At 43.8% G+C, this 14,121-nt stretch overlaps 1 protein-coding gene across 1 annotated transcript in view; it reads right to left on the bottom strand.

Annotated features, from left to right (window-relative positions):
• Window positions 1-422: 422 nt before the first annotated feature.
• Window positions 423-14,121, bottom strand: part of SMIM35 (small integral membrane protein 35) — a 46,663-nt gene continuing 32,964 nt past the window's right edge. The window contains exons 2-4 of the mRNA XM_088456006.1: window positions 8,920-9,036; window positions 6,854-6,887; window positions 423-540 (exon numbers count right to left, since the gene is read on the bottom strand). Of these exons, the coding sequence (XP_088312132.1) occupies window positions 423-540; window positions 6,854-6,887; window positions 8,920-9,028 (261 nt within the window). The 5' untranslated portion in view covers window positions 9,029-9,036. The remainder of the gene's footprint in view (window positions 541-6,853; window positions 6,888-8,919; window positions 9,037-14,121) is intronic.

Below are 14,121 nucleotides of genomic sequence, written 5' to 3'. Positions count from 1 at the left end.
GGAGGGATAGAGGAGATTCTGTACAATGACAGGGACCTATGTGACACTGATTATACTGCATGACATTGCAGCAGAAGAGGATACCAAGAGAAAGACATGTGCAAAATAATGGGTAAGAAACAGGCCCAGGGCAGGGATGTGTCAGGTCACCTCAGGCAAGCAGCAGGACAGCTAGGTGTACACATCATGTGTCTCTATACATGTGTATGTTAGGGGTAATGAGTTGGAGACTGGGAGCTATATGTTTATTTTTGTCATTTAGTGACAGCAATGAGGAGTTAGCCAGCATGGATGATGTACAGAGAAAATACGGGATGCTGAGCTTCAGACAGGTTCTGCAATGAAGAAGTTGAATTTTAAAGACTCTTTGAGAATGTCCCCAATCCTCTTTCTATGTTCCCTTAGTCCAGTGTTTTTTCTCTTTACACCTCACTGTCTTGGAACTGAGAATAGTGATATCCTGCCATTGGGCCATGAGCATGCATTGTGCCACTGACGGTAAAGGGAGGTGCCAGCTCCAGGTCCATTGACTTCAGCTGTCTGCAGTAAAAAAGAAAGATGCATTATTAGATAGTACCAAACAGTTCTATGACCATATAGAGGCTAATTTATCACATCAGTATATACCGAGACAGGTGGCGAGAGGGTGGCAGGCACAAATGGCATGGGACTCTCTAGGGGCCCAAGAGTGCAGGGAAGGTGTAACCATGACGCTCATGATGCCAATACCATTCTCTATTGTGGGGCAGGCCAGTAGTAACGGGGGAGTGGAGTTGCGGATGCAGGCGTGCCAGAGTGTTTTCACGCTGTTTCTGGGGCATGCATAATTAACAGGCAGCGTCGTAGTACACGTCACCTGGTTGAATAATACACTAAACTGCTCGCAGTGCTTGCGGTATGGTACAGTCAACTGCATGCACTGCGGTCTGATCCGATGGAACCCGATGTACCGATGGTTGTCTATACTTCCTGGAGGACCCTGGTTTAGGCTATTATCTGGCCCAGGATGTGGAAGATCCGGCATTTAAAACCCCCATCCCCCTCCTCAATGTCTGAAAAATGTCATGTTTTCGATAGTGCAGGTAGTTTAGGCTGTCATTGTTTGGTGACCACATGTGATCACCGGAGGGGGCACATTGTTGTAAGTAGGAATGCCCTCTTTAGACAAGGGAGCCCTGACTTTGCAGGTGCCAGTGAGTGAAAGATGGGGCATAATTAGTGCCCTAGGCCATCTATGGTAAACCTTTCTGTAGTGTAGTGCAGTGATTCCCACACTTTCAGAATTATGGCGCCCTAGTGAATCAGAATTTGTTCCACAGCACCCCTAGGCCAAATATTTAATATTGAGAAACTGTGTAAAAAAATGTAAATGAAGTACACTGTGCTCAGCTGTCACCCTTAGAGTAAGGTATGTGGTGGTGGGCAGGATTGCGCTTCTGATTGTGATTGGCATTTTATGATTGCCAGCTACTAGCACTGGTTTTGCCTATCACATTGACCATAAATAATAAGATTTGGCCCTGGGCCACCAACCCATGGCACACAGTTTTGGAACCACGGTGTAGGGTGATATTGGGCCTGATTCTAAGTCGCCCATATCTGCAGATACAGAGGTATCCCATGGATTTCAGTGGAGGAGAAAAATTGGTGACTGTGCATGCGCAGGATCAGTCATACTCTTACTGAGGGAGGAGACCACTACTGCAAACAGATTGATCCCTTGCTTGACAGACCACACTTTCCATGAAAAGGCCATTTCTGGGCGGCGACTGTGCAATCAAATAGAACTCTGTGGGCATGTAGGACGTCTATTTCAGCTGGATCTTCTGCAGCCACCGTAGGGCAGGTGTAAGCGCCCATACTAATGATGACGGCTGCGGATGTGAGAACACCGGGCAGAATGGGCTCGAATTCTCGCATTATCATACATTATAATAAGCAGGCTGCCATGGACATATGGAGAACAGTTGCAGATGTGTCCAACTCAGATTCTTTCCCATTGTGTTGTGATCTATGGCTCCACATAATCTGATATATATATATATATATATATTCATATTGTGATAGAAGCACTGGAGAAGTTAGGGATGGCGTGTATTTGTGTCCCAGATTCCTGCAATATGTGTTTTAACCCCCAGGAAGAGTCTGTTTTACTAACAGATCTGAGTGTCGGCTTTTGGTAAAAGCCAGAGAATGGGTCCTGGGGGTGTGGATGTGAGAGAGAAGGGAGGGCTCCATCCACGGGGCCATTTCAGGTGTTAGGCCTTTCAGCCTGGGAGCAGGCTAATGAGTGATTACACCTGGAAGTGGCTCATAAAAGCTGTGTAATGTCTTGGTGCAGTGTCTCATACCTGGGAGAGCAGGCCCACAGGTTAGCTTGCTCAGAGACACTGTTTGCAACAATCCAGAAGGTACTGTGGATGTGAGCTTATTTAGTGTTCGGTTAGTGAGAGAATTTACTTTCTCGTTAGAGCCCAGACGGGTTAGGATTTATTTTATGTTTTGTTTATTTGAATACTGGTTTTGCGTAATAAAAACTGGTGCCGACCAGCTTGCACGAAAACCCATGACTGGGAGTGCTGTTTCCTGGCTGCTGTGTGTAAGGAGGTGTCCATCTACCCCAAGTGAGGGAACCCTACCCCGATCATATCACAATTGGTGGAGAATGTGGGCAGCACACACTGAAGTTGCAGCAAGGAAAAATTCTACATTGAAAATTTAAAGTGACAGACACCAATTTGTTGTGTTGATATCAAGGTTTTGCTACAAACCTACACCTAAAGATGACATGGAGGACACTGTTAAGGCCTTGCTCTAATCTAACAAAACTCTGCAGGAGGCTATCAAATCTCAGTAGGAAACAAAACAGGATTAAGCAAGTCACCATAGAGGAAACCCGTCAGGCCTTAAAAGATGTGGTACAACAGCTAGTAGTCCGGTCTGGAGATGCTTCCACTGGACTTCCAAACAACAATCACTCACTCCATACGGACCAGTCACTTTCTGCAAAAGATGGCCGACAGTGATGATGTGGAAGCGTATCTTACGACCTTTGAGAGACCTTTGAGAAAACCGCAGAAAGGGAGAGTTGGCCCAAGGAACAGTGGGCAAGTCTTGTGGCACCCTTCCTGTCTGGAGAACCACAAAAGGCCTATGATTTGTGCCTGGCTGATGCCAAGGACTATGCAAAGCTAAAACAGGAGATCCTAACTCACTTGGGAGTCACCTCGTTTGTTTGGGCCCAACGAGTCCACCCCTGGGAGTTCCTAATGGAAAAGCCTCCACGCTCACAGATGCATGACTTTGTCCATCTAACCACAAAATGGCTACAGCCCGAGATGCTGACAGGACCGCATATCGTGGAAAGAGTCATGATAGACCAGCTACCTGCATCTCTGCGCAAGTGGGTGAGCCATGCAGATCCTAAGTCCACAGACCAGTTAGTCGAACTGGTGGAGAGGTATGTGGCGGCCGAGGAACTGTTGAGTGTGCCCCACCGGGCCCCGATTCTGCAACGGCAATCTTCCGTGACTACTGGTAAGACTGTTCCAGGGGAGAAGGGTGCTGGGCGGTGGAATGAACTTAAGACTGTGGGTTTGGAACCTGGGGATAGGCCAGCCAGACCAGGAAGGTTCTTACCCCATAAGAGACTTGATAATACTATGATACAATGTTTTCGATGTAGTGAATTGGGCTATATTGCTGCTAATTGTCCACTCACCTCTGAACCTATGCAATGTGATTTTTCCTATGTACGTCGCAGAATGTCTTTCTTTGCACAACCTACTGCTGACCGAAAGACTGAGACAGATAAGCAATTGTGTAAGGTTGCTGTAGAAGGCAATCAAGTAGAAGCTCTGTTAGATTCTGGCAGCCTGGTTACACTTATGAGAGCTGAACTGGTGAACCCCTTAAAGTGCAAGGGAAAAGCTGTTGGTGTGACCTGCATACATGGGGATACTCAGTATTATTTTACTGTGGAAGTGAACATAGAAACACAGTGTGGTTCCGCCATAGTCTCTGTGGGTTTGGTGCATGGCTTGGGGTATGATCTAATGTTGGGGAGAGACTTCGCTCACTTCATGAAGTTGTTGGAAAGCCGATTTGTTACCGAAGTAAATAACCCTGACCCATTTGAGAAGGTTGCTGATGCAGTAGCAGGGGAAGTTTCTTCCGAGTTTGAGAAGTTCCCTTTTTCTAGCATGATTGGTGAACCAGAGAATACTGAGGTGGCAAGTGTTGTTAAGCCAGTTAATTGTCTGTCCGATCTTGAGGTCAGAAAAGAGATCTTTGCAGTGGAGCAGTTAAATGACCCTACTCTGGTAAAAGCCAGGGAAAATGTAAAAGTGATTGGGGGTAAATTAATAGACCCTGATAGTCCGTTGTCATGTCTTCACATGGCAGTACACCAGGATTTTTTGTATGGGAGACATCCAAAGGGATTACCTGACATTGCCAAGGAGACAGGGGAGGGGCAGTCCAGTCCTTATAAAACTGTCATTGAGCCTAGGAAAAGAAAGCAAGAACAGTTATACCATGTAAATCTTATTAAACCTTGGAAGGATAGAGCAGCTCTGTCAGCCATCCTGGCCCCTCCAGTAAACCTAGGGCCTTTGGTTCCTGAAGTGACAATAGCTAAAACCCTGTTGACCATTTAACAGCAGGAAGTTAAGGAATTTCTTATCAGAAATAGGGTTTTGTTCTTAGATGTACCGGGCAAAACCACAGTCATTAAACATGACATAATCACTGACCCAGGGGTTAAGATTAACCTAAAGGCCTATAAGTTACCAGAAGCCCAAAGAGAATCAGTGGCTAAAGAAATTTAAAAAATGTTGGAACTGGGTGTAATTGAAAAATCGCATAGTGAGTGGTCAAGTTCCATTGTGCTTATTCCAAAGCCTGATGGGAGTGTACGTTTCGGCAACGATTTCCGAAAAATTGAACAGTGTATCAAAGTTCAATGCCTACCCAATGCCAAGGGTGGATGAACTAATTGAAAAGCTAGGAACAGCCAGGTATTTAACCACTCTAGACTTAACCAAAGAGTATTTGCAAGTGCCGTTAACTGAGAATGCCAAAGAAAAGACAGCTTTTTCAACACCAGAAGGGTTGTTCCAATACAAGATGTTGCCCTTTGGGTTACATGGGGCACAAGCTACCTTCCAAAGGTTGATGGACAGAGGGCCTGATTCAGACCTGGCCGTAAGCGCTGTGCGCTCGCAACTGGGTCGACGGTGGGCCAGTGCGCATGTGCGTGAGCCCCGGAGCGAGCGCAAAAAGCGATCGCTCTGGGACTCACTACAAAAGGGGCAGCTGTCGATGTTGATCGACAGCTCGACCCCTTTTCTAGGCGTAGCCGGGGGGTGGCTTCACAAGTGGAGGCGTTCTCAAGTGAACGCCTGCCATTTGTGGGTGGCCCCACTGACATCACCAGTGATGTCAGTGGGAAAGCTTCCGGCTCTATTAGAGCCAGAAGCTCTCTGGGGCTTGCGGCCACGAGACCCTACCACAAGGGTCTCATCGCAAGCCCGATGGTCGCGATGGTCTTGACCATCACGACCATCATCATGGCCGCTCACATAAGCTGTGGATGGTAACCCACAACTACGCGAGCGGCCAAGAGGCCGCAACTTAAAAACTAAGCGCCCGCCCTGATTCAGAGCGAGAAAAAATGAGCGCCTCTGAATCAGGCCCAGAATTCTAAGACCCCATAGACGGTATGCTGCTGCTTGTCTAGGTGATGTGGTCATTCATAGTCCTGATTGGCAGTCTCATTTGCCCAGAGAACAAGCAGTGTTGGACTCCATCTATAGGGCAGGATTGACAGCCAACTCAAAGAAATGTTGCCTAGGGATGGAAGAAGTAAAGTATCTTGGTTACACCATTGGCAGAGGTTTAGTAAAGCCACAGCTTAATAACAAGGTGGTTCTTGGCATTACAAAATGTCAAGCTCACAGTAGAACACAGGCCAGGAAGCTAGCTGGCCAATGCAAATGCTTTGTCAGGTGTCCATTGTGTGGGAGCTGCATTTGTTCTGCCCACAGGTCGAAACAAAGGGGGGGATATGTGATAGAAGCACTGGAGAAGTTAGGGATGGCATGTATTTGTGTCCCAGATTCCTGTAATATGTGTTTTAACCCCCAGGAAGAGTCTGTTTTACAAACAGATCTGAGTGTTGGCTTCTGGTAAATGCCGGAGAATGGGTCCTGGGGGTGTGGATGTGAGGAGAAGGGAGGGCTCCATCCAAGGGGCCATTTCAGGTGTTAGGCCTTTCAGCCTGGGAGCAGGCTAATGAGTGATTACACCTGGAAGTGGCTCATAAAAGCTGTGTAATGTCTTGGTGCAGTGTCTCATACTTGGGAGAGCAGGCCCACAGGTTAGCTTGCTCTGAGACACTGTTTGCTACAATCCAGAAGGTACTGTGGACGTGAGCTTATTTAGTGTTCAGTTAGTGAGGGAATTTACTCTCAGTTAGAGCCCAGACGGGTTAGGATTTATTTTATGTATTGTTTATTTGATTATTGGTGTTGCACAATAAAAACTGGCATCGACCAGCTTGCACGAAAACCCATGACTGGAGTGCTGTTTCCTGGCTGCTGTGTGTAAGGAGGTGTCCATCTACCCCAGGAGAGGGACCCCTACCCCGATCATATCACAATATATATATATATATATATAATATATATAATATATACACACACACACTATATATATATATCTATATATACATATATATATATATACATGTGTGTGTGTGTTCATATGTATATATATATATATATATACATATATATATATATAAAATAATGATAAGAAACAATAGAAGACCTTACACAACCCCATCACTTACCGTATATTGCAAAGACTTAAGACAAAACTTGTTTCTAGGAATGAAATAGAAGTAGAATTAGTGTGAGTTAGGCACAAACAGAGGGACAAAGGCTGACAACATTCACCTAAAGGGAGTACCAAGAACACTGCACGGAGCAGCTGCACCAATTCTCATGGTTACAGACTGTGGAGACAGAGCCCATCATGGTTATCTGACAGCTGTATAACAATCCCACTGTCCTTGCTTCATAGCTCTCAACATTTTCCTATTGAAATCAGCATATATTAGTCCACATTTAAGTCCACTCAAGTGCAATCAGAAATTGAAGGCCAGACCTTATTACAAGGTCACACCCCGGAGAAAACTTGGACTATCGGGTGGTTATTTTATTACCTTTCTTTAAGCCTTGTTATGATATTTGCTTTCACAAAAACCACAAAAGAAAGGAAGTGAGCTGCTATGAAGCACTAGTCATGTATATGGAAAACTCAACTTATCATTTGTTAAATAAAAACTTGCTTAGTGTTATGACATATTAAAATCAGCAAAATTATATTAAAAATGAAATGTAAAAAGAGAGAATAAAGTGTATTTAATAGTAATCGTGTGTGCTCCAATTACAGATTATATATATTTTCCTGAAACAACTCTTGGTAGATGGACTCTACTTCTTTGAGGATTCCCATCAATAATCTGAGGGGAGGCACTATACCAATAGATTGAGGTAAGACCCTTACATTCTAACACATCTACCCAGGAGCGTAGCAGGTGGAGCACGTGTTCTGAGCACCAGGTCCAGCAGGGGGCGCTGTCTGAGGTGCGTATTTATGACCTCCCTAGTTGCAAGCCCTGGCCTCACCACTCCCAGAAAATGGGTTGACACGCCCCCGTTTTCCGGGAACAGAGGCCGGTCCTACCCACTCCACACCCCCAAACAGCCGCAGCCTGACAGTCAGGTTACGGCTTTTGATGAACTGTGAGAGACCTTGCAGTAGAAGACCGGCGCATGGGCAGTACAGATCCTGCATGCGCCGATCTTCTAACGTCGGCGTAGTACTACTCTCTGAATCAGGCCCAAAGGACCCAGAGACTATGGGGTCTATGTACTAAGCAATGTTAGGAGACAGAGTGAAAAGTGATAAGTGATAAGGTGCCAGCCAATCAGCTCCCAACTGTCATCTCACAGGCTGTGTTTGAAAAAATGACAGTTGGGAGCTGATTGGCTGGCACCTTATCACTTACTTATCACTTTTCACTCTGTCTCCTAACACTGCTTAGTAACTAGACCCCTATATACTGTATGTGTTAAAAAAAGTAAGGCGATAATAGAGAAAATTAAATGCATAATAAACAATTGTAAAGGTGCTATCAGAGCTCTGAGAAAGAGAAGAGAAGGTACTGTGAGAGAAAACATTATAATGTTCTGAGCTACTAAGGGAGAGCCAAGAAACATATTCAAGAGCTAAATAGAGAGACTCGTCTTGTACTCTCTTGAATGCCTATGAAGTAGAAAGAAAAAAAACTGTATATACTGTAGTGTCTGTAAGCTATAAGAAATAGCCAATGAGGCTTCAGGTCAGAGGGCCTGATTCAGAGATGGACGCTATTAACGTCTTTGTACGCAGCAGCTGTTCTAAAATGTGTAAAAAAGATGCCCCACGCCGGCTTCTCTGACTGCTGCTTCCGAAGACGCAGCATCAGATCAAACTACGTGACCTCAGGTTACTCAGGATGTCTGGTGAAATCACACTACCCAGAAAATGGAGCAGACACGCCTCCATTTTCTGGGACAGTTACTGAATTAGGGCCAGAGACTTTTACCCCATGACTCAACTGCAATCTAAGACTAACCATCTACCCCGTCATTATGTGAACTGTCCTGAAAGCAAGAAGAGAGACAGAGGGCAGCCATTTGTGGCGTTATTGTTCCTAAAACGGTGATAGTGTCAGAAGCACAATGTAAATGGCCACTTCAAGCCAACTGTTCCTTCTCATTCAGGAACATTTGCTATATAGAACCTGACAATGAATAACTATCCCCTCATTGTACCTGTACATTGCCCAATCATAAAATCCGTACTTACCATGACAGCACCGCCCACTTTGATACCAGCGAATCAGGATGTACAGGGCAGTGGCTCCAAGCATCACCGTCAGACTACTGCCCAACACTACGCCAAGAGCATCTACCATGGCTACAGCTGGGAGGGGAGGAAATAGTACATATTTAGACCCATGGTATACAGATCATTTAGATCTATAAATAAAAACATATCATACATAAAAGTAAAAATGATGTCAGAGTTGACATAGGATTAAGCAGAGATGACCTAAAAAATTAACAATAACTATGTACGGTGTGTGGGGAGTATATAGGGGGAGATATATCAAACTTTTTAAAGAGTGGAGAAGAGCTGCAGATACCTGATGCATTTCCCTGAGTCTTTGCCCACAGGTTCATCAGAGGTATATGCGGAGCCACGGGGAAATGCGTCAGGCACCAACCACTCATCCTGATTCCATTGCACAGCCGGAGAACCACGTTCTATTGCCATACTAAGCAGAGCCAACATGCCCATTGGAGCATCGGCTCTATTACATTGTATTGCTCACTGCTACCAGCCTACTGAATAGCTCACTGGGCAGCCTGTCACCATTGCTGAGCTGGGTCCTGTGCTGCCGGCACATAGAGTCTACGGAGCAGTGGTGCCACTCTGCCTCCAATATTTCCGGCTTATTGCGGGACATAACAAGCAGAACTAGGAAAGCTTTTTGCTGTGGAGGATTCACTTCACTATCAAGACTCCAGCTTGTGTGGAATAACCGCTACTTACCTTATACTCTGAAGATACTACATTATTATACATTTATATTTATGCTGGAACCTATTCCTGGATATTCTATAAGACCAATGCTGGACTCTACTCTTATAGAATATCCAGTAATAGGTTCCACATATGTTTCTAAGGGGTCTATTCAGCAATGTTTTTTTTACATAAAAATGCTAAAATGATCATTTCCGCATTCTTTAAGTAAGTCCACTACTCAGCAATGGATTAATGGAGATAACGGAATTATCTTCTCCATTAATTCCCTGCTCGCAGAGTACCGCACTGTAGGGATCAGCCATTGATCTCTACAGTCTTTTAACGCTTTTTGCTATTCAGCAAAGTAAAAAGCGTTAAATTACTTAAAAAATATTTACTATATATAATACCATCTCAGAATGGAGTTATATGAAGAAAATACTTAAATTTGCAGAAAACTGAAGGACAGAGGGAAATTTTAGTCCCTGTAGGATCTTGTAACTCTGCTCCAGCCTCCGTTCCTGCTTTGCGGTGACCGCCGACAGTTAAGTACATCTCCAGCCTGTCAAAACTGCCTAAATTGATTGAAATGTGTATACAGGCTTTATATTAGTCTGTATACATTTATATACTTTTATATTTAACATTTAATTTTAAATATTTTCACATTTTAATTTACATTTGAAATATAAAAGCACATAAATATAAATGTATACAGACTAATATAAAGCTTGTGTACACATTTCAATCAATTTGGACAGTATTGACAGGCTCTAGTAGGACTTAACTGTCATCGGTCACCGCAAAGCAGGGACGGAGACTATTCCCAAGCACATGACTGAGCACTGAAAAAGAAACTAGGTATTGTTTTCAGAATCCCGGACACAATGCCTTCTGTAATATCGCAAGGACAGCCTGTTACCGCAACCTCTGTCCCTGCATAAAAAATGCTGAATAGCTGACTTAAAATGTAATAATTGATAAAAAAATTGTGACGATGTTGCCCGATAATATTCAGGGCAACATCGTCACTATTGCTGAATAGAGCCCCTATTAACAAGCTAATTACTTTACCAGGATTGGCCAGGAGCAGTATAAAAGGACAATTAGAGTGATAGTCCTTGCACACTGACCCTCTGAGCAAACCATTGAGACGATTTGACGGAGAAATACGTCAGAGATTTCATTTATTACTGACCAACCAATCTGGAGACTGTTTGTAACCACTGTTATATCAGGAACAACTGCTACTACAACATAATCTGCAGGCTGGCTAACCATTATGCACAGATCATTGTACAGCCCTGAGATCACTCGCTAAACCTCGGAGCATGGGGAGATCTCAGTGGTAGCTGAAGACAGAGCTTAGGGGGAAGGACCAGCAATTCACCCAAGTGTTTGGGAGGCAAAAGATGGCTGAGTAATTATACTGGGACATTATTACTCTGATAAATTACATAACCATCGTATTACCAACACATCAAATGGTTGAGACTTTACTTTACGGTTTTATCCTAAGAGACACTCTGTATCTACCTTGGATGTGAGCGGACTGTGTTAATATAATAATAAAACATCTTTGACTATGCACCTTGGGGGCTATTCATGAAGCAGAGAAGAGCCCTGGTTAGCTGAAGTCAGGCTCTTCTCTGCTTCGTGCAATTCATGGAGCAAGTTACGGCAGAGAAGTGTATTACGTCTCCAGCTGTGCACCCGCTCCATGTCTGCATCGCATCGTCATACTTTTTGTGAGATTCATAGAAGAACGGAAAGCTCCGCTCCTCTGCTGCATACAGATTCGCCATCTGAGGATGGCGTAATCTGCACTGCTGTTCAGCACCCGGCGCTGGCTCCGCCCCCTTTTCCCAGCATCCATTGCAGCAGGTCTGACCTGCTGCTCTCAGACGCTGGTGCATGTGCAGTGAGAATAGACATATCGGGCTCCCGATCCATCTGTATTCTGACTGCGTCCAGGGCTCGCGGTGGGGCTGGATAGCACATGAAGATGTCGGAGAGGTAAGTATACATGAATGTCTACTAAACTTTACTATATATTGCATCGATGTGATGCGAGATATAGTGATATTTATCGTAAGCAACTTCATATTCTTTATGAATAGACCCCTTTATGAGAACCTGATTCAAACACCATATTGGTCACTGTAATGAACTGTACTAATAAGTGACGCTATATATATTCTTACAGGAGTGGGATTGGTGTTTTATTTATTGTATGTATGACAAGTGCGTCATTGATGTACCCCTTTGAATTTTATTTCAATGTTTTTTAGTTTAATCTAACAAATAATTGAATTTGTTTTATATATGTGTCTTTTGAAGTTGTAAGAGCGCCCCCTATGATGATTTTTTCATTTAAGTTGTATATAGCCATAAAAACAGGAGGCAGAAGCCAGAGAAAGTAATTGCGCAATGCTGGAAATGGTCCTGTGCCAGCTTCTTAGCATATTTCTCTCCCATCAGCGAGATTCCAGGAACTTTAAACCCCCAACTAGTGAAGTACATACAGTATGTAATGATAGGACTGTGTTTTTCTACTTTGTATAAACTTGAGACAAAATCAAAGTAGTTTATGTAGGGAAATATCTTTTGTTTAGCGTAAATGACAAATATATGGATTTTGTGACAATATGCAGCCATTGTAACATGGATCTGGGTGTCAAGGAGGAATACAAGTCTACACCTATTCCTTGGAGCAGCAATCATGGATCAAGGGATTCTAGATTAATGTGGACTGGGCGCTCTCCTACACCTCATTCTGCTCCTTCCTCTGAAGCACCTTTCTCTGACCCTGTGGGATATATACCGTCGGTGGCAGGGAGCCGGTCTGGTGGTGTTGGTGGTGGTGGGGATCAGACACCAGGAATAAAATAAATGTTGGGGCAGACATCTTTGCACTTTTGTCATAATAGAGTATACAGAAACTATACTGAGGGTTGATTGTTATAGGAATGTGAAAGTGATCTAATTAAAATATATATATATATATATATATATATATATATATATATACATACATAGAGCTATGTAAAAACACATCAATATTAGTATTTCTTTATCATAGAAAATTAAGTGAATCCAAAACAATGACAATTATATGAAGTGAAGCTGCAATCCATCATTTAATAAATAATGTGTGTACCACTGACATCTACAAGAGGTAAAGCATTACATGTAGTAAGTTCCATATTTCAGCCACTAGAGGGCGCTTAAGAATAACAAAAAATGTCTTTCCACATGCTATGCAATCAGTAAGCCTTGGTGACGTAATATCTCAGATGGTGTATAGAGTAAGTGACAGGGCAACTGCACAGTCATATTCATACATTCGCCTTTGTGCACCCTACACCCTGATTTTCCAGTTGGTAAACATATTTGCACCTGTTGTCTCTATTGATGTTTCTGTGCAGGGGCAGTGATGGGTTGCGGCTTTGACAAAAACATGACCAGTGGTTACAGTACACAGTATATGCATCCTGATCAAATTGATCTGATGAGTTCTACTGTAGCATAGCTTCCTGTACGTGTCGTATGGTCATTAAAGGCTTACTAGCGTGGGGAAAGAAAATATCCGCACAAGTATTTATAGCGTGGGGAAAGAAAATATTCGCACTGGTATTTGTGGTGCTGTGATACCTACTCTCCCGGAACCTCCGAGAGGCTCCCAATTTTCTGGGTAGTCCCGTACTGTAGGTACTCCTTCCATATCCCACCCACTTCTGTGAGGAGGAGGTGAGGCCTAGTGATGCGATTCTATGATAATTGTGTCATTTGGGCCCGCCCCCGATACATGCGCGTTTCGCAGCATTGTGCCATGATGGGGCAGCACCTGATGAAGCACATCGTCCTGCCTTGCCCGCACCACCGCCCACCTACATCTCCTCCCCAGGCTTCTCCCGGAGAGTAAACTACAAAAGTATGAAATGAGCAAGTAACTTTATATCTTGGACAAACCAAGTTGCGATGCAAGGGGTGCACATACATTTATTTATTTATTTACTTAGTTTTGTATGCAGGGTAAATACCGGCTGCTTCTGCATGTAGTCCAAATATGCAGGACAGCTTTATTACTACTACACTGCGATTTAGATTTCAGTTATGACAGACCCCTCCCAAATCTTATTCTCTCTGCACATTGTACATCTGCCCCACCTGCAGTGCCGCATGGTTTTACTTTTACCAAGTTACAAAGTTACCTGCACTTCTTTGCTCTGCTTCCAACTAGTTAGTTTTGCAAAACAAAGTTATATATTCTGCTGAATACTTGATGGAACCCCATTCTGTTAGAGTAAACACAGGAGCTAGCGATCAGCGTGGCGCTCTGGGTGCAGGAGATTGTACTATGACTGTCTCCTCTGAACTGCACACTTTGGGACTGGTTCTGAGGCTTTGATCAGGCCCTTTGTGTAATGTAACAGGAGACAGCTTTGTTTAGTCATAATTATTCATGGTTGACAGCAT

This window comes from Taudactylus pleione, unplaced genomic scaffold (genome assembly GCF_031769625.1).
Source record: "Taudactylus pleione unplaced genomic scaffold, aTauple2 ptg000683l, whole genome shotgun sequence".
NCBI classification, from domain to species: Eukaryota; Metazoa; Chordata; class Amphibia; order Anura; family Myobatrachidae; genus Taudactylus; species Taudactylus pleione.
Note: the sequence above shows the minus strand (reverse complement) of the source record. Positions and strands in the feature narration are given on the sequence as shown.